This window comes from Urocitellus parryii, chromosome 1 (genome assembly GCF_045843805.1).
Source record: "Urocitellus parryii isolate mUroPar1 chromosome 1, mUroPar1.hap1, whole genome shotgun sequence".
NCBI lineage: Eukaryota > Metazoa > Chordata > Mammalia > Rodentia > Sciuridae > Urocitellus > Urocitellus parryii.
The window spans coordinates 165,946,962-165,960,582 of NC_135531.1; the positions used below are offsets into that span (position 1 = coordinate 165,946,962).

The 13,621-nt window shown below is 48.3% G+C and overlaps 2 protein-coding genes across 17 annotated transcripts in view; one reads left to right on the forward strand and one right to left on the reverse strand.

Annotated features, from left to right (window-relative positions):
* The window catches only part of LOC144256697 (tyrosine-protein phosphatase non-receptor type 4-like), an 851,727-nt gene that overhangs the window by 639,126 nt on the left and 198,980 nt on the right, over positions 1 to 13,621 (reverse strand). The window lies entirely within an intron of this gene.
* Positions 6,984 to 7,943, forward strand: LOC113176329 (olfactory receptor 2T11). The gene has a single exon (XM_026380795.2). It carries the CDS (start codon positions 6,984 to 6,986, stop codon positions 7,941 to 7,943), a length of 960 nt encoding a protein of 319 aa, XP_026236580.2.

Here is a 13,621-nt window from a genome sequence, read left to right on the forward strand (position 1 = left end):
ACATTTCCTCATATATAGGTGGCCGCCCATTCCCCTCACTGAGGGTCCTTCCTTAGGAGGGAGTCACCAAGCTCCTGAGCCAGGTAGTTTGTGGTTGCCAGATTCTCCTTTGCTAAAATAATATGTAAACTGAGGATAAACACTTTAAATTATAACACCTTTAATATCACCTTTAGTGTTAGTGATTGCACACTCCCAGCACGAGGAGCTAAGGCAGATGAAGAAGGAGAGATAAAGACAGTTACCCACTAAAAAAAAAAAAAAAAAAAAAAAAAAAGCTCAATTATGATATCTGATTTTGATTCTGATCCTTACAAAGGCCTGTGAAGTATTTATTTTAAAATTTTATTTTATTGGTACTGGGGATTGAACCCAGGGGTGTTCTATCACTGAACTAGATCCCCAGAAACCCCCTTTTTAAAAATTTATTTTTTCATTTTTTTTTTTTTTGAGACAGAGTCTTGGTAAGTTGCCCAGCCTGGGCTCCAACTTTGGATCCTTCTGCTTTTGCCTGCTGAATAGCTGGAATTATAGGTATGTGTCACCAAACTGGCTTCCTATGAAGTATTTAAATAAAGTCACCTCCCCTGAGAGATTCAAAAGCTGGTGTTCAGAATAAATCATTCCCTCACTCAAGCAAGAGGTGGATGGGTCTCAGAACCCATGGTCGGGTGTCTTGGTACCAACCCTTATAATGATTGACAGACAGCTATGTCTGCCAGCTTGTTAACCTGCACAAGGACCTGAGGACAAAGTTCCCTGATGAGCAACATGCAGATAAAAGCCATGTTATTTCCTCTTGGATGCCAGCTAAGCTCTTCTACCCAGGAGCTGACCACCATTGGGAGGCTAACAGGATGCCCTGTGGGGTCCTGGTACAGGTGAGAGATAGGGGCATACCTGAACCTTTGCTTCTACAAACATCCCATCCTTAAGCTTAATTCAAAGTTATAGAGATTCAAAGGCTAAGAAAATACCGAGAGTTTGTTTTAACTAGCTGTTGATATCAAGACGATAAATAGGTAAACATCTGCAGCATCAGCTCTGATTATCATAGATTGTTTTCTTTTGTTTCTTTGATCAGCCCTTTAAGGTGATTTGACTTTATTAAATTTTATTTATCATGTAACCAAAATAGGATGTTCATTTTGTTCTGTATCCCAAACACCTAGAAATTTTCATGACATAAAATATGTTTTCAGTAAATATTGGGATAATGAATGAGTAGAATCCATTTCATTTAGAAGGCATGGTACTCTGACATACAAATCTCAAGTTAATATGTTTTTTAAAAATTTTCCAGGCCATTCACATAGAACTGTATGCTGAGCTAAAAGCTAAGAACTGTAGTTACCTTCTGTCCAACTTCACTAGTTCTTAAGTGACTTCAGGTGAAGGGACACCGCTGGCTTCGGCCAGGTTCCTCCCAGGGGGTGCTTCTCCTTGGAGCAGACAGGTGGTGGGGGCTGTAGGGGACACGGGCTCCATGTGGCTCAGGCTGTGCCTCTGGGGAGGTGCAAGCAGGAGGCTTCTCTGAACACAGGTAAGACTGGCCAAGGCTGAGGCTTCTGAACAGCTGACGGGGCTCTGCAGACAGCGGCTTTCCCTTCTCCCAGGCAAGCTACGGAATCTCCTCAAAGGGAGAAAAGGTAGCTCACTCTGATTTTGCAAGTAATGGTTCTCATTTGAAAAGAATGCACGCTGAGTATTTCTAAGAAATCAGCTATGACATATGCCATGAAGGTACCGAGTGCTCTCAGCCTGAAGATGGAGAGTGTCAGACTGTGTCCATGAGGCTGTGGATATGAAGTACGCACACACACCACCCTTTTCTCTTACAAGCACAATAAAACTGTCAAACCATGGGGATGTGGAGACCTCCCTCATGTCACAGTGGCCACTTGGAGCACCGTGATGTGCCGAAGCCTAAGTGATTCAGTGTGGGTGCAGCCAACAATGCTCAGTCTCCTGGCTTTCTTATTGGAAATAACGCCAAGAGGAGTTTTTAATAGAACAAGCTGCCACTCACCTGATTATCTCTGTATTAAAATTTCCTAGTGAAATTTATGCTCACTGTCTTTTAGGTTTTTATACTGACTCAGTGCCCACTCCTATCAGCAATCTTTGTATGTCCCCCCTTCGTCCCCAATGTTGACACAGTCCTGCTCTCACTGGGGCTCAAGCTGGCCAGACTGCAGGACCCACTTCTACTGCAGCCTCTCCACCCTGCACCTGGGCCTCTGCAGCAGAGGAACAAGCACCCCTGCTTCCCAGCGTCTTGCTGAGCAATCTCCTGGTGCTCTTGCTCTGGGGAGGAACGGCCTCAGGTGCCAGCCTGTGCCCATTGCCACCCTCCACTGATGGCCTCACAGGGCACATGGTGAAGAGGACAGGAGGTGGCACCAGGTCAGTAGTGGCAGACAGTGCTGGGAGAGAGCCCAGGGCTGTGTCCATGACTCCCCCGGAGGGGCTGAGGAGACCACCTGGCAGAAAAGGAGGCCACACCCCTCACTCCCCCAAGATGTGATGCTTAGAGACTAACTCTGGAGACTGAGGTCAGCCCAGCAGTGAATCATCAGACTGAACGAGTCCCCTGTAACCGCTGTCCATGCCCAGGGTGGGAAGCTGGCCTGCACCTCTGAGCACCCACACATTCAGGAAGCCTGTTGGAGAGAGCGGTGTGGTGCGCTGCTAGAACCAGACAGGTACCATGTGAAGACGCTGGATTCAGCTCACACAGGTGGCCACTTCCCTTGAAGGGTTTTCCAAATGCTGTTTAAGGAGGAAAACAGGTATCCTTCCCATTTGGGGTCATTCCTGCTGACACATGGTTCCTTTGCCATGGGACTGGGTAGCTTGCAGCATGCCCGCATGGTGGAGAGGCTGGCGAAGGGCTGGGGCGAGCCCCGGGGGGTGGGTGCTCTTCGCTTTGTTGGGGGGTTAAGGTTCCCTGTGCGCTGAAGCCCGGGCAAGGGTTAGAGATGGAGTTGTACAGAATCCTTCTCAGGGAGCTTAGCCAGACATCTGCGGGCATTTGATGAGGGGGGCTTGCCTGGGAGCCAGGGAGACTTGTGAATTTCTGGGGAGAAATCAGCTTTATTCTGTTGTTTTCTTACCTCATTGACTACTTTTGATTAGAAATTCACATTTTCCTTGAGTGTGATTTCAGCCTTGTCGCTTGCTTTAACTCTTCTTAGCTGGTGGTAAACTTAACTCATGCAGAGAAGGCTCTGTGTCTTCCGGAACAGTCTGTGTGAAGCAGAGACCTGGGAATGAGGCCCACGGCCCTGTGCCTCAGTTTCCCCAGCTGTAGGATGGCGATAATGTAGCAAGGGCCCTGTGGCTGTCTGAACAGCGGCTGTAGAACACAAGCATAGGGACTGTGAGTGCTGGCAGGTGCACTGGAAGTGACCTGATTTAACAAACGGAGGCAATCATCTACTGGCTCATTAGTTTCTTATGGCTTTTGTATCTGAGTGGCCTCAAACTTGGTTTACTGTGTCTCAGTTTGGAGGTCAGCACTGGACGCCCTAGCATCTGGAGGGCTGTCTTTCCTCATGCAGGATTTGGGAACAGGTGGCCTCTGGGTTTCCTGTTTCTCAGAGGCCGCCTCAGTCTGGGAGGGTGGTCCTGCAGGGCTTCAAAGCCAGGGGCAGATCACCGGAGTCTGCTTCCCATGCCTGGTGCCTTTGACTCTCTGCCCACTCCTTCTTTATAAAGCCTGGGTGATTACATAATCCAGAGCAATCTCATCTCAGTCTTCACATTAATAATGTTGGCAAGGTTTTTTATTTTTGTTTTGCCACATAAGGAAGTACATTGATGGGTTCCAGGGTTTAGGGTGCGTGTATGTTGGAGGGGATTATTCTGCTGGCAATTGATTTTATTCACCACTAGCTAAGACTATTAGAGATTTATTAAATTCAATAAAGTAACAAACTAATAATAAACCTGGTGGCATTTTTAAGACACCATTTTTCTGATGAGAGGCAGATGAAAGCTTGGTGCTAAGACACACCACATAGACTGATTTTCTGTCTTTTTATCTGTTTAACATAGGGTGAATTCAAACCATATTGTTAGCACCTACAACATAAGCTCTGGGTGTATGAAATCACTTGAGACCACAGACATCTTTTCACAATGGTTGGCACCTAAGTGAATGAAGAGCCATCATAGCAAGGGAAGATTCAGAAGACAGAGAAGTGGTGAGTGACTCTTCTCCTTGGTTGATTTCAGTGCAGGGGACTGAACCCACCAGGCACATGTTCTACCATGAAGCCACACTTCAGCCCCAGGGACCCCTTCTGTTAAAGATTTTGCTCACATCTTAGTGGCTCTTTAACCCAGTAACCTGATTTTAAGTCCCAGGAAGTAATTGTCTCAAATTTGAATATATAAATCTCACTGACATAAAAGCTAATTATTATTGCTCCACCTCAGAAACTGGTGATTTCTTTTTATTTTCTAGAACCGAGTTTTATTTTATTTTATTTTTTTAGAAAATGTAGGTGGATCCTACTTTATTTAATTTTATTTTGGAGTGAGTTTTGAAAGGACTGCATTTTGAAAAAGGCTTTCTCTTCAGTGCATTTCTTAAATCAAACTTTTGATGACTTCTGAGGACTTCTAGAAGTGTGCCATCTAAAAAGCACAAGAGGTGAGCCATCTGCATTTCGTCAACTGATGTGTTTAAAAGCCATCTATTTGATGATGTATTTAACACGTATTTACGACATGCCAGTCATTCTTTTTAGATGGCTAGAGCAATTTCAAAACTAGGGTCTGATCCTCACCTGCATGGGGCTCACTTTCCGGAACCAAGAGTCAAACACAGAAAAATAAACCTGAAGTCCATCAGGGGGGTGCCAAGGACTGTGAAGAAATACAAAGGCACCAAGTGGGACCAGAGCCACCCACTGAGAAGGTGGCCTCTGTGCCAACCCCTAACACATATATGGGGATGGCCGGCTTAGACAGAGGGGCCTAGGCAAGGGGAGATGGGACTGAGGTCCTGCCCTGGGACCCCTGAGAGGGGACAGAGGACCAGCAAGGTGACCACAGGGCTGCAGTTCTGTGACCAGCATACTGCAAGGGGCAGCAAGGACTTCGAGGTAAGAGTCAGAAGAGGATTGCCCTGAATGGGACAAAAAGGAAGTGCAGGCTTCAGCAGAGAGTGACCTGGTGTGAGGGGGTCCCCCAAGGTCACTTTGGTGCTATGCTGGAGGAGGACACAGGGAGAGCAGAGAGGATGTAAGAAACCTCCTGGACAACCCAGGTTAAAGACATGCATTGGTCCAGCCCACTAGCTGTGCATAGGAGAGAAATGCGGATTCTTCACTTGAACTAGTTTATGCTTTCAGATAAAATGTTTGAATTCTATTAATGCAACAAAGAGAAGATATATTCTTGCTGCCTTAGTGTGGATTAGCTTTATAGGAAGTTCTTGGAGTAAAAAATAGAATATCTCTATTCTATTAATGGATTTTAATAAAAACATCATAGACAATATTTTCACCTGTCCTTTGGAAATGGAATTGAATTTATGTGAATGGATCAAGAGGCTAAGGACTCACTGGCAGGACTTCTCAGAGCTTTGGCCACAAGGTCCTCCTAGGAGGCCTGACAAGAGAGGCCATAGATGTGAGCTACTTGCAGATAATTTGAACAAATAAATCAGAGGAAAATTTTGAGAAAGACAATCTAATTTTAATGTCAGAATCTCCATTTTTGTGTTAGTTTCCATTAAGTTTTACCAATACTATTGGTGACTTCTCACTGTTATTTCAATTCTTGAATCTTTGTGAAATCAGGTAAGTACAAGCAGATAGATGTGAATTTCAGATAACAGTGATTTTTTAAAATTTAACTATATCACAAACTTATAAAACAACAAAAATTGGGATGATTAAGACATAGAACTGGCACCCTGTGTTCTTGTCTACTAGATCTGGCACCCCTAGCGAGTGAGCTGAGGTTGTCTGGCTGCCATTTGTGAATGGACAAAACCCAACAGCACCCACCTGCTGGGCCTCATTTTCATGTGCACAAATATGTGATTCTCAGGCTGTTGGTGCTAACCACTGGGGAAGGGACTTTATGTATGCTCTTTTTCTCTTTTTTAAATAAATATTTAATCCCTCTGATATTTGGGATGAAAGTCCCTTCCTACTGTGGCAGGTTGCTGTCCTCTTCTGTATACCTACCCGGCGCTGCCCCACCCCAGCTCAGCTCTTGCCTCAGGGCAGGGGACCATCCACAGACACCCATCTTGGAGCCTCCTGCTCCTCAGTCTCTCACTGACAGCTTCCAGCTGCCAACATTCTGCTTTCAACCTCCTTTGTCCATTTCCCAAGCCCACAGCGGCAAAGGGCAGCAGCCCAGGGGCAGAATCAGAACTGCCTTTCAGAATTTGATCTGGAAGCTGTTTGCAGACAGCTGTGCTAGGAGGTGAGGGTGTCAGTGCAGTGGAGCAGTGGAGCCCCGCTGAGATGCCTGCAGTAAGACACAGGAACCGAATGTCCCGGGCACTCCATTCCAGAAGCTCTGCGCATGTTCCCACCTTCATGTCCTCAGCTGTTCATTTCACTCACTGTCAGCCGGTCAGTCCATCAGCCAGCTGGTCATGTTCTCCAGTGGCATTCACTTAGTCCTGCTCTGGCTGTGGGAATTGCAGAAAGAGTGAGCAGAACAGACGTGGTGAGTCTCTGCTCCAAGGCGAGAGATCTCCACCCTCGCCATCCTCTGCACACAGCAGCGTGACCACAGGCAGTGCCAGGAGGCCCACTTGCCAACAAGAAACAGGGCCACCTCTGCGGCTGCTCTGGGATGAGTTTGCTGGTTTGTTTTTCTCCAGCTCCTGCCCTGGAAAAATCCCTCCACGCCAGCCCCTGTGCAGAGTGGTGTCCCCATCCTGACCTGGCTCTTCCCACCCTTCTTCCTGGTCCTGAGCTGTCCCTGATCCCCTGGAGCTGCCACCGGCAATGTCAATAGGAAACAGAACTTCTACCTCCGACTTTGTCCTCCTGGGGCTTCTGGTGAGCGAGGAGGCCACGGGGATTGTTTTCACAGTCATCTTTGCCATTTTCGTGGTGGCTGTCACTGCAAATGTGGTCATGACAGTCTTGATTCAGGTGGACTCCCGCCTCCACACCCCCATGTACTTCCTGCTCAGCCAGCTGTCCATCATGGACACCCTTTTCATCTGTACCACTGTCCCAAAGCTCCTGGTGGACATGGTTTCTACAGAGAGGACCATTTCCTTTGTGGCCTGTGGCATCCAGATCTTCCTGTACTCGACCACTGCTGGTTCAGAGTTCTTCCTGCTGGGCCTCATGGCCTATGACCGTTATGTGGCTGTCTGCAACCCTCTTAGGTACCCAGTTCTCATGAACCGCAAGATATGTCTTCTGCTGGCTGCTGGTGCCTGGTTTGGGGGCTCACTTGATGGCTTTCTGCTCACGCCCGTCACCATGAATGTCCCTTACTGTGGCTCCCACCAGATCAACCATTTTTTCTGTGAGATCCCTGCAGTTCTCAAACTGGCCTGTGCTGACACGTCCTTGTATGAGACCCTGATGTACCTCTGCTGCGTCCTCATGCTGCTCATCCCCATCTCTATCATCTCCACTTCCTATGCACTCATCTTACTCACTGTCTACCGCATGCACTCTGCTGAGGGCCGCAAAAAGGCCTTCACCACGTGTTCATCCCACCTGACTGTGGTCAGCATTTTCTATGGGGCTACCTTCTACACGTATGTGCTGCCCCCGGCATTCCACACACCCGAACAGGACAAGGCAGTGTCCGCCTTCTATACCATTGTCACACCCATGCTTAACCCTCTCATCTACAGTCTCAGAAACAGGGATGTCCTGGGGGCATTGGAGAGGGTGTTTGCCCACTGCTCCTCTGCTCAGAAAATAGCTGCAGATAAGGCGTAGAGACTCAGTAACATGAGGACAGGCCCTCCAGAGGTCACTCTCCATGTGCCTGGCTCCCCTAGACTGCTTTGTCAGCCATCAAAGTCTACTTACAATTAATATATCAAATTGCATAAGTGCATTCTACTATCATGTATGACTAATTAAAACAAATTTAAAAATTCATAAAAAAAGAGCATTCACCTGGTCTGGATTTTGGCTGTGGGGAGGGCTCACACCCTTCCCTTTTGCCTGCACAGGCCTGGCGGGGGTCAGTGGAGGAGGCAAAGCTCAGCACTTCTGCCTGTTTTACATCTTTGCTCTGTGTCTCCTTAGAGTCCAGGAGCCACAGGTCAGTGAACAGTGGAGGCCACCCTTGGGCAACAGCAGCTTCCTCATCTGGGGCAGGGCCCTCCTGGCCAGTGCTGAGGTAACCATGGACAGACCACACCTGTCTAAGACCACCTGCTTTGGCAGCTGTGAAAAGCCTCCAGCTGCAGGGTAGGATGGCCACACCTGTAACCCCCGTGACTCAGGAGGAGAGGCCAGACGGTCTCAAGCTCAAGTCCAGACTGAGCAACTTAGCAAGACTCTGACTCAAAATAAAACAAGAAGAGGACTGGGGGGTGTGGCTCAGTGGTGTGGCTGCACCAAAACCTCCAGCTGTGCAAACCCTGATCTTGCCCTCCTTCCCCTTTCTATCAGATCTCAAAGTCACAGTCAGCCTGGAGGACAGGGCTGAGGTCCTGTGTCCCCTCGTCCTCCCCATGTGGCTGCACTATGGCCATGCTTGTCACCATGGCCTTTTCCATTTGGATTTTCGGGTAATTGGGCAACTGATTTTTGGACCTCCAGGGTCAGGCCTCTGGCACCAGGATGTTTCACTCATTGGGTGCTTTTGGCAAAATATCAAAAACAACTGATTCCTCGTACTGTAGGAATGTAAAGAAGTCATCTGTTCTTGTCTCTGGGGAAAAACACCCACAGTGGGGTTCACAGCAACCTCCCACCGGGCACAGGGCCTCCTAGCTCCTGGAGATGGACAAAATAAAAACTTCTAAACAGTCGCCACATGTCTGCTGCTTTTCTGTGACTACGTTTGCGGTAGCAAGGGAAGCCTCCCAATCCACAAATGACACGGAAGAGAAGTTGCCTCACAGTTTAACCGTGCTTTCCCTGGTGGGAGCTCTGAGATCACCTTGGAGTGCTGGGTGCAGCCACCACCAAAATATGCAGCTCCAACCCATGGGTGAGCTGCACTGACAGGGAATAGGAGAGCCTGTGAGTACTAGCAGGTGCTCAGAGGCAGCAGAGGCCACATCTGACGTCACAGCACACACACGCCACATCCTGGGAGGGGTCATAACTGCTGACTGCGTGAGGGCCAGAAGCCTCAACTCTCCCGTCCTGGATGCCGCCACAGTGCTTGGTCTGGATGAGTGAGTCCTGGGGGATGTGGGCAGGTCACTCATGTGCAGTTGGTCCCTCGTGATGCCCGCCCTGAGTGACAGGCACAAGTTTCCATTCTGCAATTGCTCCAGAAACATCAGTAAAAGAAAATGAGTCACATGAGAACTCTGTACTATTTACTGCCAAATAGAAATTTGCATAAATATTTTCTTTTTTATTTTTTATCAGATATATTCCTAAAATCAATATAAGAGAAATGTACAGATATAAATATTTTCTCTTAATCAAACTGCTTCATCTAATCTTGTAAAGAAAAAAAGTTTAAAGAAAAAAAGTTACCCCAGGTGCTACAATAAAGGGAGCTATTTGCCTGGGAACATGCATTTTGCATTATTTGGAGGTAAGTGACTCCACACAGTGGCAGACGTGGCAGCAGGCCTTCTGAGCAAACTGGGCACGTGATGAGTTGTGATGACTTGTTCTCCTGTGGTGGGACACAGCACGCAGACGTGCCAAAACAAACCTACTGCTCAGTGAGCACCTCATTCATGAAATGACCCAGGTCAAGAAACAACACACGACCAGCCCTCCGGAGCCCGCTGGTCTCCAACCACCACACACTCTTCATGGCAGAGAAACGCAACCCTAAACTTTATTAACTTTTATTTTGAACCACTCTCCGATATGCAGAAAAGTGGTAGGATTTGAATAGTAGGTTTCCAATTTCTGTTAATATTGACATTTTACACAACCATAAAATAGCCACCAGAGCCAGGAAATTTACATTGTACTGGAGGTGATGCACTAAATTATAGCAATAGTTTTAGAACTTGAAGCTGATGGCAAGAAGCCTGCCGACCTCCGAGGGCCCTTCCGGGAAGGCTGGGTCTGTGTGATCTGCAGGGTCCAGGCTGGAGGGAAACATGGGATAGCGCTAGTCTCAGGGAGCATCCTAGGTGATCCCACTAGGGAGGAGCTACCCTGGATTCCTGGGGCCCCGCGATTCCTACCTCCTGCCCAAGAGAAAGTTCTGCGGGGTTCAAGATCCCTGCAACAGCAGCAGACCTGGGATAAGTGCACCAACTAATGCCAAGAAGAGCAACACCCCCAAGTCGAGAAGCCCACAGTCTGCACAAGGCCATGAGAGATCCCCTCAAAGACACAAGTAGAAAGAGGTGGCAAAGACTAGTATTAATGCCAAGTTCTGCAGTGAAGACCCAGACACACACCCTTAAAGATGAGAGCATCCAGGTGCAGTGAGGTAGGCTGGTGATCACAGTGACCTGGGAGGCTGAGGCAGGAGGATGCAGGTTCAAAGCCAGCCGAGTCACTGTCTCAAAATATAAAACAATAACAATAACAAGGATGGGGGATGTGGCTCAGTGGTAAACCACAACAGGGTTCAATCTCCTCTACTGGAAAAAACAGGAGAGGGAGAGCAAACAAGGCATCAGGATCTGGCTAAAGACCCAGTGGCTGCTCCTCATCAGCTAGAGATGTGTGTGGATGTCCCAGAGCAAGAATTCAAACTGGCTGTTTTGAGGAAGCACAGCCAACTCCAAGACAATATCAAAAAAATCTGACATCTGTTCAAGATTTTTAAAAAAGAAATTGAAATAGGAATATGTCACATTCTGGATGGCAAAGGGTAGAGAGTGAAGTTAGGAGCACAGTGGAGAGCCACACCAAGTGACTCCACCAGCCAGCAGAATCAGTGAGGGCAAAGAGGTGGGTCAAAGTCACACACAAAGGAGAGGAGAAATAAGCAGGAGTAAGGAGAGGGGAGGTAAGCAGGAGTAAGGAGAGGAGAGGTAAGCAGGAGTAAGGAGAGGGGAGGTAAGCAGGAGTAAGGAGAGTGGAGGTAAGCATGAGTAAGAATAGGGGAGGTAAGCAGGAGTAAGGAGAGGAGAGGAAAGCAGGAGTAAGGAGAAGGAAGGTAAGCAGGAGTAAGGAGAGGAGAGGTAAGCAGGAGTAAAGAGAGGAGAGATAAACAGAAGTAAGGAGAGGAGAGGTAAGCAGGAGTAAGGAGAGGAGAGGTAAGCAGGAGTAAAGAGAGGAGAGGTAAGCAGGATTAAGGAGAGGAGAGATAAACAGAAGTAAGGAGAGGAGAGGTAAGCAGGAGTAAGGAGAGGAGAGGAAAGCAGGAGTAAGGAGAAGGAAGGTAAGCAGGAGTAAGGAGAAGGGAGGTAAGCAGGAGTAAGGAGAGGGGAGGTAAATAGGAGTAAGGAGAGGAGAGGTAAGCAGGAGTAAGGAGAGGAGAGGTAAGCAGGAGTAAGGAGAGGAGAGGTAAGCAGGAGTAAGGAGAGGAGAGGTAAGCAGGAGTAAGCAGACGGGAGGTAAGCAGGAGTAAGGAGAGGGGAGGTAAGCAGGAGTAAGGAGAGGGGAGGTAAGCATGAATAAGAATAGGGGAGATAAGCAGGAGTAAGGAGAGGAGAGGAAAGCAGGAGTAAGGAGAAGGAAGGTAAGCAGGAGTAAGGAGAGGGGAGGTAAGCAGGAGTAAGGAGAGTGGAGGTAAGCATGAGTGAGAATAGGGGAGGTAAGCAGGAGTAAGGAGAGGAGAGGAAAGCAGGAGTAAGGAGAAGGAAGGTAAGCAGGAGTAAGGAGAGGAGAGGAAAGCAGGAGTAAGGAGAGGGGAGGTAAGCAGGAGTAAGGAGAGTGGAGGTAAGCATGAGTAAGAATAGGGGAGGTAAGCAGGAGTAAGGAGAGGAGAGGAAAGCAGGAGTAAGGAGAAGGAAGGTAAGCAGGAGTAAGGAGAGGAGAGGTAAGCAGGCGTAAGGAGAGGAGAGGTAAGCAGGAGTAAAGAGAGGAGAGGTAAGCAGGAGTAAGGAGAAGGAAGGTAAGCAGGAGTAAGGAGAGGAGAGATAAACAGAAGTAAGGAGAGGAGAGGTAAGCAGGAGTAAGGAGAGGAGAGGAAAGCAGGAGTAAGGAGAAGGAAGGTAAGCAGGAGTAAGGAGAGGGGAGGTAAGCAGGAGTAAGGAGAGGGGAGGTAAGCAGGAGTAAGGAGAGGGGAGGTAAATAGGAGTAAGGAGAGGAGAGGTAAGCAGGAGTAGGAGTGGAGAGGTAAGCAGAAGTAAGCAGACAGGAGGTAAGCAGGAGTAAGGAGAGGGGAGGTAAGCAGGAGTAAGGAGAGGAGAGGTAAGCAGGAGTAAGCAGACAGGAGGTAAGCAGGAGTAAGGAGAGGGGAGGTAAGCAGGAGTAAGGAGAGGAGAGGAAAGCAGGAGTAAGGAGAGGAGAGGTAAGCAGGAGTAAGGAGAGGAGAGGTAAGCAGGAGTAAGGAGAGGGGAGGTAAGCAGGAGTAAGGAGAGGGGAGGTAAGCAGGAGTAAGGAGAGGAGAGGTAAGCAGGAGTAAGGAGAGGGGAGGTAAGCAGAAGTAAGGAGAGGAGAGGTAAGCAGGAGTAAGGAGAGGAGAGGTAAGCAGGAGTAAGGAGAGGAGAGGTAAGCAGGAGTAAGGAGAGTGGAGGTAAGCATGAGTAAGAATAGGGGAGGTAAGCAGGAGTAAGGAGAGAAGAGGTAAGCAGGAGTAAGGAGAGGAGAGGTAAGCAGGAGTAAAGAGAGGAGAGATAAACAGAAGTAAGGAGAGGAGAGGTAAGCAGGAGTAAGGAGAGGAGAGGTAAGCAGGAGTAAAGAGAGGAGAGATAAATAGGAGTAAGGAGAGGAGAGGTAAGCAGGAGTAAGGAGAGGAGAGGTAAGCAGGAGTAAGGAGAGGAGAGGTAAGCAGGAGTAAGGAGAGGAGAGGTAAGCAGGAGTAAGGAGAGGAGAGGTAAGCAGGAGTAAGCAGACGGGAGGTAAGCAGGAGTAAGGAGAGGGGAGGTAAGCAGGAGTAAGGAGAGGGGAGGTAAGCATGAATAAGAATAGGGGAGATAAGCAGGAGTAAGGAGAGGAGAGGAAAGCAGGAGTAAGGAGAAGGAAGGTAAGCAGGAGTAAGGAGAGGGGAGGTAAGCAGGAGTAAGGAGAGTGGAGGTAAGCATGAGTGAGAATAGGGGAGGTAAGCAGGAGTAAGGAGAGGAGAGGAAAGCAGGAGTAAGGAGAGGAGAGGAAAGCAGGAGTAAGGAGAGGAGAGGTAAGCAGGAGTAAGGAGAAGGGAGGTAAGCAGGAATAAGGAGAGAATAGGGAAGCAGGAGTAAGGAGAGGGGAGGTAAGCAGGACTATGGAGGGGGAGGTAAGCAGGAGTAAGGAGAGGGGAGGTAAGTAGAAGTGAGGAGTGGAGAGGTAAGAAAAAATATGGAGGGGAGAGGTAAGCATGTGTAAGGAGATGGAGGTAAGCAGGAGTGAGAAGAGGAGGGGTAAGC

What these genes read in the sequence shown, in the direction of transcription:
- LOC113176329 (XM_026380795.2), top strand. Translation starts at nt 6,984, where the DNA reads ATGTCAATAGGAAACAGAACTTCTACCTCCGACTTTGTCCTCCTGGGG.